This window comes from Pygocentrus nattereri, chromosome 15, assembly GCF_015220715.1.
Source record: "Pygocentrus nattereri isolate fPygNat1 chromosome 15, fPygNat1.pri, whole genome shotgun sequence".
Lineage (NCBI taxonomy): Eukaryota > Metazoa > Chordata > Actinopteri > Characiformes > Serrasalmidae > Pygocentrus > Pygocentrus nattereri.
The window spans coordinates 17,836,655-17,849,963 of NC_051225.1; the positions used below are offsets into that span (position 1 = coordinate 17,836,655).

General features: G+C 38.6%; 1 protein-coding gene across 2 annotated transcripts in view; it reads right to left on the minus strand.

Moving 5' to 3' along the window:
* Positions 1-4,147: 4,147 nt before the first annotated feature.
* armh3 (armadillo like helical domain containing 3) overlaps positions 4,148-13,309 on the minus strand; it is an 80,360-nt gene continuing 71,198 nt past the window's right edge. For both annotated transcript variants that reach the window (XM_017725687.2, XM_017725689.2), the window contains exons 25-26: positions 9,834-9,950; positions 4,148-5,453 (exon numbers count right to left, since the gene is read on the minus strand). In XM_017725687.2, coding sequence (XP_017581176.1) covers positions 5,361-5,453; positions 9,834-9,950 — 210 coding nt within the window. In that variant the 3' untranslated portion in view covers positions 4,148-5,360. The remainder of the gene's footprint in view (positions 5,454-9,833; positions 9,951-13,309) is intronic.

Consider the following 13,309-nt stretch of genomic DNA (forward strand, 5'->3'; position numbering starts at 1 on the left):
AAACAAGCTTCCTCAGTAGAGCGTAAGAGAGAAGACAGGCACTTTGTGAGTGAGTGAACTTGTGAACTGCTCAAGGCCAAACGACCAGAATGGAAAAGTACTAGTATGTGTTAGGAGGTACCTGGCACGATGGTTTAAAAAAAAAAAAAAAATCAGACTAGGCTTGGAAATAATGGTCTCCACAAAAACCCCATATGATGGACATGTGAAGGTCAATTTGGATATAATGGTGGTGTCATGACAATAGGAGACAACAAAAAAGAGGTGGGGCGAGATCACTCCACCTTCACTGAGAGTATAAAATATGTGTACATTCCCTGTATAAGTGTGAGTGTGAGTGTGTCCGAAGGCTTTTGGAAGAACATTCTTCAAAGAAGGAATAAAGGACCTGCACTTCTGAATCTTGAAGAGTCTTCTTGTATTTATATAGTTTGTTCAATTCATTTTCTTTCAACAAACTATTGAATTTGTTTTATTTTACAAACCATAAATAATACTTAGGCTTGGTGGCTAGACAAGTGTCGAGGAACGACACCTCTATGCCCATGAACCCCTGGATCTCCTGCCTTTATCTAAAGGTAAGCTAAACTAAACAAAGATGTTTTCAGTCTAGACTTAAAGGTTGAAACTGTGTCAGAGTCCTGAACATTAACTGGGAGATTATTCCACAATTTTGGGGCTTTGTAAGAAAAAGCTCTTCAGAAGACTTCAATGGGTATTGAAGTATTCTGAATTTTAGGAACCAGTAGAAAACCAGCATCCTGAGATCTGAGTAAGTGAGGTGGTTCATAATGGGAAATAAGATCTTGCAGGTACTCCGGTGAGAGACCATGCAGGGCTTTATATGTCAATAAGAGAATTTTATAATCAATAAGGAATTTGATAGGAAGCCAGTGTAATGCTGATAAAACTGGGCTGATGTGATCAAATTTTCTGGTTTTAGTGAGTACTCTAGCTGCAGCATTGATCTAATTGAAGTTTATATAGGTTCCTGTTGGAGCATCCTGATAACAATGCATTACAGTAGTCTAGCCTTGAAGTTATAAGGGCATGTACCAATTTTTCAGCGTCATCTAGGGATAATGCATTTCTTAACTTTCAAATGTTTCGGAGGTGAAAAAACACTGTCCTTGTAATATTACCTATGTGTTGATTAAACGTTAGATCTGAATCAATCATCACACCAAGATTTTTAGCTATTGAACCAGGTATTACAGAGTTGTCAGCAAGATTTAACTGCTCAGATCTGAGCGTTTATTCTGAGCAGCCTCTGAACCAAGAAGGAGAACTTCTGTTTTAGTTGGGTTTAAAAGAAGGAAATTCTGCAGCATCCAGTTTCTTATATCTTTTACACAATCTTCTATTTTATTTAATCTAGATTTATCATCTGGTTTGGCTGATATGTACAGCTGTGTATCATCAGCATAGCAGTGAAAACTAATTCCATGTCTATTTATAACTAATGGTAACATGTATAATGGGAATAACAGAGGACCTAAAACAGAACCTTGTGGAACTCCAAGTGTGTATGTTGAAGAATTTGAGGAAGATATTATTTTTTCTAGTTCTGACTGCTGAAGCGGACAAAACGTTTCCAATCTCTCTTCTATAACCACATTTTGTGTTGTTTCAGCCAAACAAGATGATGAGTAGCAGTGTTTGCTGTAGGATTGCTGTAGGTTACTTGTATCAGTTGAACTTTTTGTCTAATATTCTCGATTTTGTTATTTAAAAAGTCCATGAAATCATTGCTGAAATCATGACACTCACCTGTTTCCAATTAACCTGTTCACCTGTGGAATGTTCCAAACAGGTGTTTTTTGAGCATTCCTCAACTTTACCAGTCTTTTGTTGCCCCTGTCCCAACTTCTTTGGAACCTGTTGCAGGCATCAAATTCAGAATGAGTGAATATTTGCAAAAAACAATAACGTTTATCCATTTGAACAGTAAATATCTTGTGTTTGTAATGTATTCAATTGAATAGGTTGAAAATATAAATATGTTTATATATATATATATATATATATATATATATATATATATATATAAACATTGTTATTTTGTTTAGTCATGTATTAAAACAGAAAACAATCTCACGCAAAAAAGTGTTATTTAACTTTTCAGTGTAGGTCTACCAGTCTATCGGTCCATCTGTCTCTTAGTTTCAGTAGTGGTAGATTATTATTATTATTATTTCCTGAGCCTCAACACAAGCACAGATAAGTATAGACCCTATCTTTAGAAGTGGTCTGATAGCAAGCCTACAATCCTACAGCAAACACTGCTACAAACCACCTACAGAGCAAAAAGACATACTGTATGGCTAATGTCTGGTTTGATATTATGGAGACATTACAGTTTTAACAAATTCTTGAACTTTCCTTTAGAATCACTCATGCCAAAATGTCAACTATGCACTAGTGTTAGACAGTCGTTTAGTTTTTAATTTAAGTACATGGCTGAGTAGGTCCGTTGTGATACCATTTACTTGTCTTTATTGTACTGTATGGCTCTGCTGGCCAGATCCAAGGGGTCAACAGCAGTGGTCATGCCATTGGCCACCCTTCTCACTTAATGACTGTCTTAAGATATTGATGGAAGCAGTGTTTAGATAGTGTTTAAATATTGAACAGAATACAGTGAACGGGCGGGCCAGTCCATAGCTTCGATGCCTTCATCTTGCAGGAACTGCTGACACACTCCAGCCACATGAGGTCTAGCATTGTCCTGCATTACGAGGAACCCAGGACCAACCGCACCAGCATATGGTCTCACAAGGGGTCTGAGGATCTCATCTTGGTACCTAATGGCAGTCAGGCTACCTCTGACGAGTGCATGGAGGGCTGTGCGCCCCTCCAAAGAAATGCCACCCCACACCATTACAGACCCACTGCCAAATCGGTCATGCTGAAGGATGTTGCAGGCAGCAGATCGCTCTCCACGACGTCTCGTCATGTCATGTCATGTCTGTCACATGTGCTCAGTGTGAACCTGCTTTCATCTGTGAAGAGCACAGGGCACCAGTGGAGAATTTGCCAATCCTGTTGTTCTCTGGCAAATGCCAAGCGTCCTGCACAGTGTTGGGCTGTGAGCACAACCCCCATCTGTGGATGTCGGGCCCTCATACCATCCTCATGGAGTCGGTTTCTAACCGTTTGTGCAGACACATGTACATTTGTGGCCTGCTGGAGGTCATTTTGCAGTGCTCTGGCAGTGCTCCTCCTGTTCCTCCTTGCACAAAGGCGGAGTTAGCGGTCCTGCTGCTGGGTTGTTGCCCTCCTACAGCCTCCTCCACGATGAAGATGCACTGAAGATGCCAGATGAAGGCACTGAAGCTATGGACTGGCCCGCCCGTTCCCCAGACCTGAATCCGATTGAACACATCTGGGACATCATGTCTCGCTCCATCCACCAATGTCACGTTGCACGACAGACTGTCCAGGAGTTGGCGGATGCTTTAGTCCAGGTCTGGGAGGAGATCCCTCAGGAGACCATCCGCCACCTCGTCAGGAGCACGCCCAGGCGTAGTAGGGAGGTCATATAGGCACGTGGAGGCCACACACAATACTGAGCCTCATTTTGACTTGTTTTAAGGACATTACATCAAAGTTGGATCAGCCTGTAGTGTGTTTTTCCACTTTAATTTTGTGTGTGACTCCAAATCCAGGCCTCCATTGGTTAATAAATTTGATTTCCATTGATGATTTTTGTGTGATTTTGTTGTCAGCACATTCAACTTTGTACAGAACAGAGAAGTATTCAATGAGAATATTTCATTCATTCAGATCTAGGATGTGTTATTTGAGTGTTCCCTTTATTTTCTTGAGCAGTATATATATATATATATATATATATATATATATATATATATATATATATATACACATACATACACACACACACACACACACACACACACACACATATATATTAATTACACACTTATACCTTCAATCTTAAGTAGTATAAACAAGGATTGTACATAAATGTTGTAATGATGTGTTATGATTTCATTAGCATGTGTTGGATGAATTCTGTTGGAAGTTTTTAGTTCCTTAGGTCTGGAAATATAAATACAGTGACAGTATTGTCACTCTCATGGCCTTTCTTTTCAGAGTTTGAAACCTAATAATCAGACAAGACTGATTTCCCAGCAAAAATGAACACATTTTATGTTACTACATATGTTAATACACTCAGAACATTCACTTAAGACATTTTACTTAGTTTTTCCATATCTACAGAATGCAAAAACAGTACAGCAGTACACATTAAACTTATGGGTGTATTATATTACATAAACTTTGTATAACATTTTTTTTATAGTCCCTTAGGTTCTAGGTATTAACCAAGCCAAGGGTGAGGTATAAACTCCAAAGTACCAAGTAATTGTAACATGATGTTGAGCTCCAAGGGAGTCTCACTAATTACAGTGGTACACAAAGAGTTGAGAGCAATGACTATGGTTTTATTGGTCTTTTGCCATTTCCTTCAGTCATAACGACATATTGCTTGGAAGTGTTTCTGATTTGGTGTCCTTTTAAATTCATAACGTAACTGAAATTAAGTGCAAGTTTGTACTTACTACCTTGTTACTCAAACTATTTATGTAGTAGTTTATTATATTCTTCATGGGTTTAATAGCTAGAACCTGTTTTATTTATTTCATTTTGGTGTAATTTAGCAAGACTGTCTTGAACTTCAAGACAGCCAGGAGAACAGGGCATAGCAATTATGACTTGACTGAAGAGCATTCTGTTAACAAAAGCCATTCTAACCAGCAGCTCTGTCATGTATGACTAAGTGTTATTGTGAGTTGCTATTGATTACATCATTCTTGTAATTGCTTAGTAACTCTTAGGTTTTATCAGGTTGCCTCACCTGCAACAAATAAAACAAGAAAAAAAGCGCAGTTATTATTACCTAACATTATTTTACCCATTATTTGTACTCAGTGCTTACCCAGGTCATATCTGAAACCTGTTTGGCATTTAAGGGTAATTTAAACTGTCTTGGAATTTACCATCATGTCACCCAAAATAATGATCTAGTACTTTGGAGTTTGCATCTCACACTTACCTAGTTACTACCTAGGAACGTGGAGAAATGTAAAATAAACCATTACCTAGTTTATTTGTGGCAATTATATAATACATTGACAGAAAAACAGATGCATTAAATGCTGAATAAAAAAAATATACTGGTGAACAATAAATCAGTATGATTGAATCTGCAAACATACATAGATTGTTGGGGTCAAATCAAGTGTGATTCTGAGCAATAACGGGCAGACAATGACATTAGTACAAAAAGCAAAATAGATAATTGTTTGGTTTTATCTTAATGTGGATAAACATTCTCAAGATATAGATGAAAACTCCTTCAACAGAACATCCTGACTCAGAGTGTTCAGAGACACATTCTTCCTCACATTCAGACTGATTGAGCGTACCTGCAAAGGGAGAAAGAGAATGATAATTGATGAAAGAAGAAGGAGGCAGTGTTTCTGGACACAAATATGACATTTCATGAAGTACATGTTTCTGATCGTTAACTACTTAACCAATTTGACGAGGACTGTTGTGAGATTTCTACATATATGTAGTAATTAAATTAATAAACAAAATTTAACAGAAATTTGTGTTGTCCTATAGTTTTTTTTTAATAAAAATTAATTGCTTGGATTAACTCTTCAGCTGGCATATTCAACCAAAAAAATAAAAATAATAATATTTTGATGACCTAAACCATTATATTGCAGCTGTCCAACCACCATTTTAAATCTGAAAGCTACCCTGTGAATATGAAAAGTTCCATTTTCTGTTTAAAGGTTTTGCCATGGGGGAAAAAATGACTATGACTGGTTCAAAATACAATGGAAAGGACTGATGTTTTAGTCAAATACTAAATTTTTCCTAAAAACTATGAAACTAGATTTTATCATGAGTTATCATCATTTTTAGTTCAGTTCAAACTTCTTAGCTAAATGTGTAACAGTTTTAAACGCAGACATTGAGATAAATAATAATAAATGCTATAAAGTCCTCTCAAGTTTCAAGTGCTGCAGGCTATAACTCATTGAAGTATTTAGAGATGAATTTGGGAGAATGAAAAGCAGTCAATAAAAACAAATCAAACGGGACATCAAGCCAGATCGTCTTCTTTTGGCTGCTCCCTTTAGGGGTTGCCACAGCGGATCATCTGCCTCCATCTTGCCCTATCCATTGCCTCCTCTACTTTTACACCAACCATCTCCATGTCCACATGTTTACATCCATAAACCTTCTCTGAGTTCTACCCTTCTCCTTCTGCCCGACAGCTCCATCTCCAACATTCTCTGACCAATATATCCACTATTCCTCCTCAACACATGTCCAAACCATCTCAACCTGGCCTCTCTGGCTTTATCTCCAAACTGCTCACCTTCACTGTCCCTCTGATCTGCTCATTTCTAATCTTGTCCAGCCTTGTCTATCCCAACGAAAATCTCAGCATCTTTATCTCTGCCACCTCAGCCTCCTGTCTTTACATTTACGGCTTTTGGCTGACGCTCTTACCCAGAGAGTGACTTACAATTTGATTATTGTTACACAGGTAGGTGAAGGTGATGTTAGGAGTCCCAAGGAATAGTGTAGGGTGTTTGCCCAGGTGGGGATTGAACCCCAGTCAACAGCGTAGAAGGCAGAGATGTTACCCACTACACCAACCAACCACCTGTCTTAGACAGAGCCACAGTCTCCAAACCATAGATCATAGCAGGACGCACTACTGTCTTGTAAACCTTCCCTTTCACTCTTTGCTATCCTTTTTTGTCACATATCAGCCCTGACACCCGTCTCCACCCACTCCATCCTGCCTGCACCCTCTTCTTCACCTCTTTTCTACACTGTCCATTGCTCTGGATGGTTGACTCAAGATACTTGAAGTCATCCACCTTTACGACCTCTACTCCTTGCATCTTCACCTTTCCACCTGCCTCCCTCTCATTCACACACATGTATTCTGTCTTGTCTCTACAGACCTTCATTCCTCTCCTCTCCAGTGCAAACCTCCACCTCTCCAGATTCTCTTCCACTTGCTCTCTACTCTCACCACAGATTACAATGTCATCTGCAAACATCATGGTCCATGGAGCCTCCTGCCTGACCTCATCTATCAACCTTTCCATCACCATTGCAAACAAGAAGGGGCTCAAAGCTGATCCCTGATGTAACCCTATCTTCACCTTGAAACCATTTGTCACTCCAACTGCATACCTCACCACTGTCTCACTATCCTCATACATGTCCTGCACCACCCTAACATACTTTTCAGCTACACCTGACTTACATACATAACATACACAGTTCCTCTCTTGGCACCCTATCATATGCCTTCTCTAGATCCACAAAAACACAATGTGGCTCTTTCTGACCTTCTCTGTACTTCTCTACCAACACTCTCAATGCAAAAATTGCATCTGTGGTACTCTTTCTGGGCATTAAACCAAACTGCTGCTCACTGACCTGAACCTCTCGCCTTAGCCTTGCTTCAACAACTCTTTCCCATACCTTCATGGTGTGGCTCATCAACTTTGTAGTTACTGCAGCTCTGCACATCACCCTTGTTCTTAAAAATGGGGACCAGTACACTACTTCTCCACTCATCAGGCATCCTCTCACTCTACAGGATTTTGTTAAACAACCTGGTTAAAAAGTCCACTGCCTTCTCTCCTAAACATCTCCATACCTCCACAGGTATGTCATCTGGACCAACTGCCTTTCCATTCTTCATCCTTTTTAAAGCTGCCCTCACTTCCACCTTACTAATTCTCTGCACTTCCTGATCCACTATCCTCCTCCTTCAGCTTCCACCATCTTATCTTTGGCTCTGTCTTCACTCTCTTCCTCTTCTTTGTTTCTAATCTCATTCTACAGACAACCACCCTATGCTGCCTTGCTACACTTTCCTCTGGTACCACTTTACAATCTCCAATCTCCTTTAGGTGGCATCTCCTGCTAAGGATATAATCCACCTGTGTGTACCTCCCTGCACTCTTGTATGTCACCCTGTGTTCTTCCCTCTTCTGAAAATACGTGTTCACCACAGCCATTTCCATTCTCTTTGCAAAATCTACAACCATCTGACCTTCCACATTTCTGTCTTTCACACCATACATACCCAGCACCTCTTCATCCCCTCTGTTCCCTTCACCAACATGTCTATTGAATGCATGTGACTTTATTATGTACTCTGATTTCTATCTAATTTCTCAGTCAGCGTATGCTCAAGAATGAGGCGGTACCAGAAATAAGAAATTGAAGCAGTGCTGCCACAAGATGGCAACAAAACACTTTTGGAGCAGGACTGAAACCAAACACAAAATAAAGGAATGAAATATTCTTCATCTTCTAGATGACGCATGTTCATATTTTTTGGCAATGTTTAAAAAAAAAAAGACGCAGCATGAAGCGCGAGTTCAACATAACATTTACGTCACGTCTTGTGAGTTTATTGGCTGGTTGCAAAGCTGAAATTCAATTACTGCCTGACTGATCCACAGTCTCCCATTACCTGATTACTCTGGAGCATGTAAACCTGTTGATTGGATCACTGACAAAATCTGATTCTGACTATTAAGTGCATGTATGGTTAACAGCTGCCATGACATGTGAAACAGATAATAAACAATGTAATATAATAAACATAAAATACATTCCCAAACTGCCTTTTTTAGTGATTTATGTCAGATGGCAGATTGCTTTTGATATCATATACACCAAACGGGCATAACATTATGAGCACCTCCTTATTTCCACGCTCATTGTCAATTTTATCAGCTCCACTTACTATATAGGTGTACTTTTTAGTTTTACAGTTACAGACTGTTTCTCTGTATACTCTGCATCTCTTGTTAGCCCCCTTTTACCCTGTTCTTCAGTGGTCAAGACCCTCATGGACCCTCACACAGCATGTTAAGTGTGTGGGGCAGGGTTAAGCTAATACAAAAAAGTGTTAGTCTTAAGAGGAACATAGTGTCAGATGCACAACAAGTTTTTTCTTGCGCTGGGCCACAGTGTTCAATGCCCAAAACATGCATCCCTGCTTTGGGCTTGAACCCTGCTCACTCACAGTAAGCCACTTGTAAAAGTATGATTTTATTAAATGGCTAGTTTCAAAGCAGAGCATGCTGAACTACTGGCCTGTAAAAATGCTAAAAATGTAATGACTATTCTCACTCTCAGTGTTGTGTGTAAAATGTACAGACTGGTAAAACTAGTAGTAGTAATGGTTACTGTCACCACAAATCTGCATCATAAGGAGCTTTTTAGGGAATTAAATATAAACTTGCTTGGTATATACTAAAACTAAAAACATTTAAATCAATTAATTTTTTTTTATTTATTCTATATAATGTTCAATGACCCAGTGAACTTAGTTCCCTAAAGTAAGGACTGTGTGAGAAAGTGCCAGAAATTTTCATTTTTTTTATTACTATAGCAGTTTACATTATTATTGTAGTCTTTCACACACATACATAACCCTAACCTGAAAAAAAATGTACGGGAACACCAAATCTGCATTCTATGAATTACATCATTAAATGCAAGGAAACAGTGTGAACACCAAAGGTCACAATAATAATTTAAAAAAACACTCAAATCTTGAGGTTTATTGACTCTGTAATCTCATTCGTAGGTTGTGCGACCATATGGTTACAATCAGTTTCTTCATTCAGTTTTTTTTTCCAGAATATGAGAATACTGAATTATGAACCTAGTATCAAGTATCAAATGGTATTGTGAGCTCACTGTCTCATTACACTTCTTTTTGCTTTGCCAGGCACCCTTACCAGTTCCTTGAAGAAGGCTGTCTCTTTAGGCTGCTCTGAATATCGTTCAAACTGGTCCAACCCATCCTGTAGCTTCAAGGTAAGTGTGTCATAGTTGGAGCGCACCACTTCTAGAACCTACAGACATCACGTAGGAGAGACTGTTACTGATCTTAATTAGTGGGTAACCAAATGTAAAGCATGCTGCCAGTTGGCTTTGGTGAAACATTTAATAAATAGTCTCAAACTGTATTATTTTTCCAGTGATTCATGCCAGAGTTCCTTTACTGCTTTTGATATCATATATACAAACTGATCTGAGCACAAGAGAGGTGCTGGCCCATCATCCTTTTAAGATTATGTCTGTTTTATATACCATATGAGTTGATATGAGGGATAATTTAAGATATAAACAATGAACAACTGGTGAGGGGAGTCAGAATTGGGGTAGTTTAAGTGTTTCAGCATCAGTATTTCTGAATAAGGCATGCAAGGCATGGAATGCAAGGCATGGAATGTTATGGAGAAGAAAAAAACAATAGAGTTCAGGTGTGATCTATGGGTCTCCAATTTCAGTAAAAAAATTATATAAAAAACAAATTGTTCTAAAAAGAGTACTTTTACAGACATCCTATTCTGAAACATATTTCAATACACTCTAGCAAGGAAGCAACCAATCAGATGTTTGGACCCATCTACAGAAGAGTTTTCATTATTTTTTCCCCTTTTTTCCACAATTTAATGTAATAGTGAATGCATTTAAACTGTGAAAAAACACATAAGGAACTATACAAATACAAAAAGTGTTTAACAAATCAAACTGCTTTTGAATGATCAAGTGACACAGAGATGTCAGATACATACATGTTAAGTGTGTGGGGCAGGATAAGCTGACAGCAAAAGATGTTAACCTTAAGAGGATCTTAGACTGAAAATCTCTACTAGTGAAGCTAGTGTACATACTGTAAGACTCCCAAAGGGATGTTACTTGGCAAAAAAATTTAAGATCCACTTCATCAGCCACGTCACTTCAGGCAAGAAGATATTTTTTATCAACGTAATCAGTATAATCTACAAACTTTTGTTAGCTAGCTGTGTATGTTGACAACTGTCAAGTATTCAACCAAAAACTTAATATTTTGTTCAACTGGTTGGTATTAAAAAAAGTTAACAATAAACAGTATATGTCTGGAATAAGTAGCCAATGCATTGTCTAAACTCACTATTACACTATCACAAAGGTCAATGTTTCATTCCAATTTTGGCACAAACAGCTGCTTGTATAGTTTTACAAAAGAATGTCTACTGTCCTTAATAAAGGTACCAACAGTCACTTATACATCTCACAACAGAATGCATGTTGTTGCGCAATAATCCTTAACAGATTAACCGATAGCTTCAGGGTAAATACACAGCGTAAAGTCCTGCATGGAGGCTTTTCGATCAGGCTGGGTTGTTGCAGATGGACAGCAAGCTCTTTGAACAACGCCAACCTGCCTATCCTGAACTCTCCTCCTTGGCACAAAAAAGACAATAAAAAGGGTAGTTGGCTATGCCCGCAAGACAACAGATTTTACAATGAACTTTCGTTAACCAATCAAAACTTACAAACTGAATCAACAAAAGCTAAAAAGTTTAAACTTATATATTATAAACTTTTTCAGGTTACTGCCTCAGCAAACAACTAAATGAAAACAAAACTAAACTAGAAAAGTGCCCTTCCTGAAGGAAACGCAGGATAGTTGCGCAGCAGACTAAATCTACATATGGAAGAATAAGGCAATGGATTAGATCTTGCGGACCTGCCCTGAACATGTACTTTGTTGGTTGTCAGGCAAAGAAGAAAAAGGGTTTGAGTGGTGGCAATAATGAATGGGACTCAAAGGAAGGAACAAGAGATGGAAAAATGACAAATAGAAGAGTGTGAGTCAGTATGGCTGTGGCTTAGAGCTTGGGGACCTGTCCTGACGGATTACATGCATTTTAGTGTCTGTCGGCAAAGAAGTAATAGAGTTTGAGTGGTGGCAAAAACGAATGGGACTCAATGGGAGGAACGAAGGATGGAAAAATGACAAATAGAAGAGGGTAAGAACAGTGAATTTGTGCTTGCAGGCTGCCCTGAGATAGTGAATATGAAACTGTGTCGTTCGGGCAAGCAGAAGTACTGTAGATTATCATGCAATTTTTCATCCCATTCATTCTCAGTGTGAACTCAATGCTACCTTAAAAGAAGTTCCACCTTTAAAAAATCCATTATGTGTGGTGGTAATGCAGAGAGACAGGTTGGGAGCCAGGGAGACATTGAGCTCCGTGCGTGAGTTTGTATGTGTTGTGTAACATGCCATTGTGACATGTCTGCCAGTCTGCCAACAGTCTCCCCATTCATTTTCAAAGGGGCAAAAATTTCCACATTTTGGGCTACTGTTCGTAATCCGTGCATCCGATCAAAAAGCTTTATACAAGCACGCATCACACAACCGGGCCGGACAATCTGGAGTTGGAATGGTGTCGATATCACAAAAATAAACAAAAGAAGAAGAAGAAGAGGAAGAAGAAGAACTAGAAATGTGCCTTTCCTGAAGGAAACGCAAGATAGGATATATATATATATATATATATATATATATATATATATATATATATATATATATATGACACTATGGAAGTAGATACAAGGAACAAGGGATGAAAAAAAATCTACATTTGGAAGAGGTCAGTAACAAGGTGTATTTGATCTTGTGGACCTGCGCTGAATAAACACATGTACATTGCTCTGCCTCCTCTAATTTTGTGCTATGTCAACTGAAGTTCGGTCTTAAATTTGCATTTACATTTAGGGCATTTGGCTGAAGCTCTTATCCAGAGCGACTTACAATTTGATCATTTTACACAGGTAGGCGCCAAGGTGGTGTTAGGAGTCTTGCCCAAGGACTCTTATTGGTATAGTGTAGGGTGTTTGCCCAGGTGAGGAGTCTACATCATTGTCACTACCATATTTACCATACAACAGGAGTGGCCTTCAGTTTTCCAATATGCAGTGGTCATAAAGCATGCCATAAATATAAATCTGAATACTGGTGAAGGAAGCAAATACAGATACAGCAGTGCTGTAGTGAAGTTCACTTGGTCCACAGAATCTAATACACTAAATGTGTACAAGCACATTTAGAAAAACTGAAGTAAGCAAAAAGGAATTGTTAATTTAAGTTAAATCCTAAGGTCAATATCAGTGGTGCACAACCCTGGTTCTCGAGCACAGTTTTGTACTTTCCAACAGACTTGCATCAGATGGGTTTGAGCAGGGAAATCACCAAACTGTGCCAAACACCAGCCCTCCAAACAGTTTCTTCATTGTAAAATCATTTGTTTTTGTGAGAGTGGTACTGCCAGTCATTTACTGTGCTACTGTATCACACATCCTCAAAGATAACCTATTTTGATTTAATTTAACATTTATTTTTTAAGTATCCATACTTTCCTTTAAGAATAATTTCTCT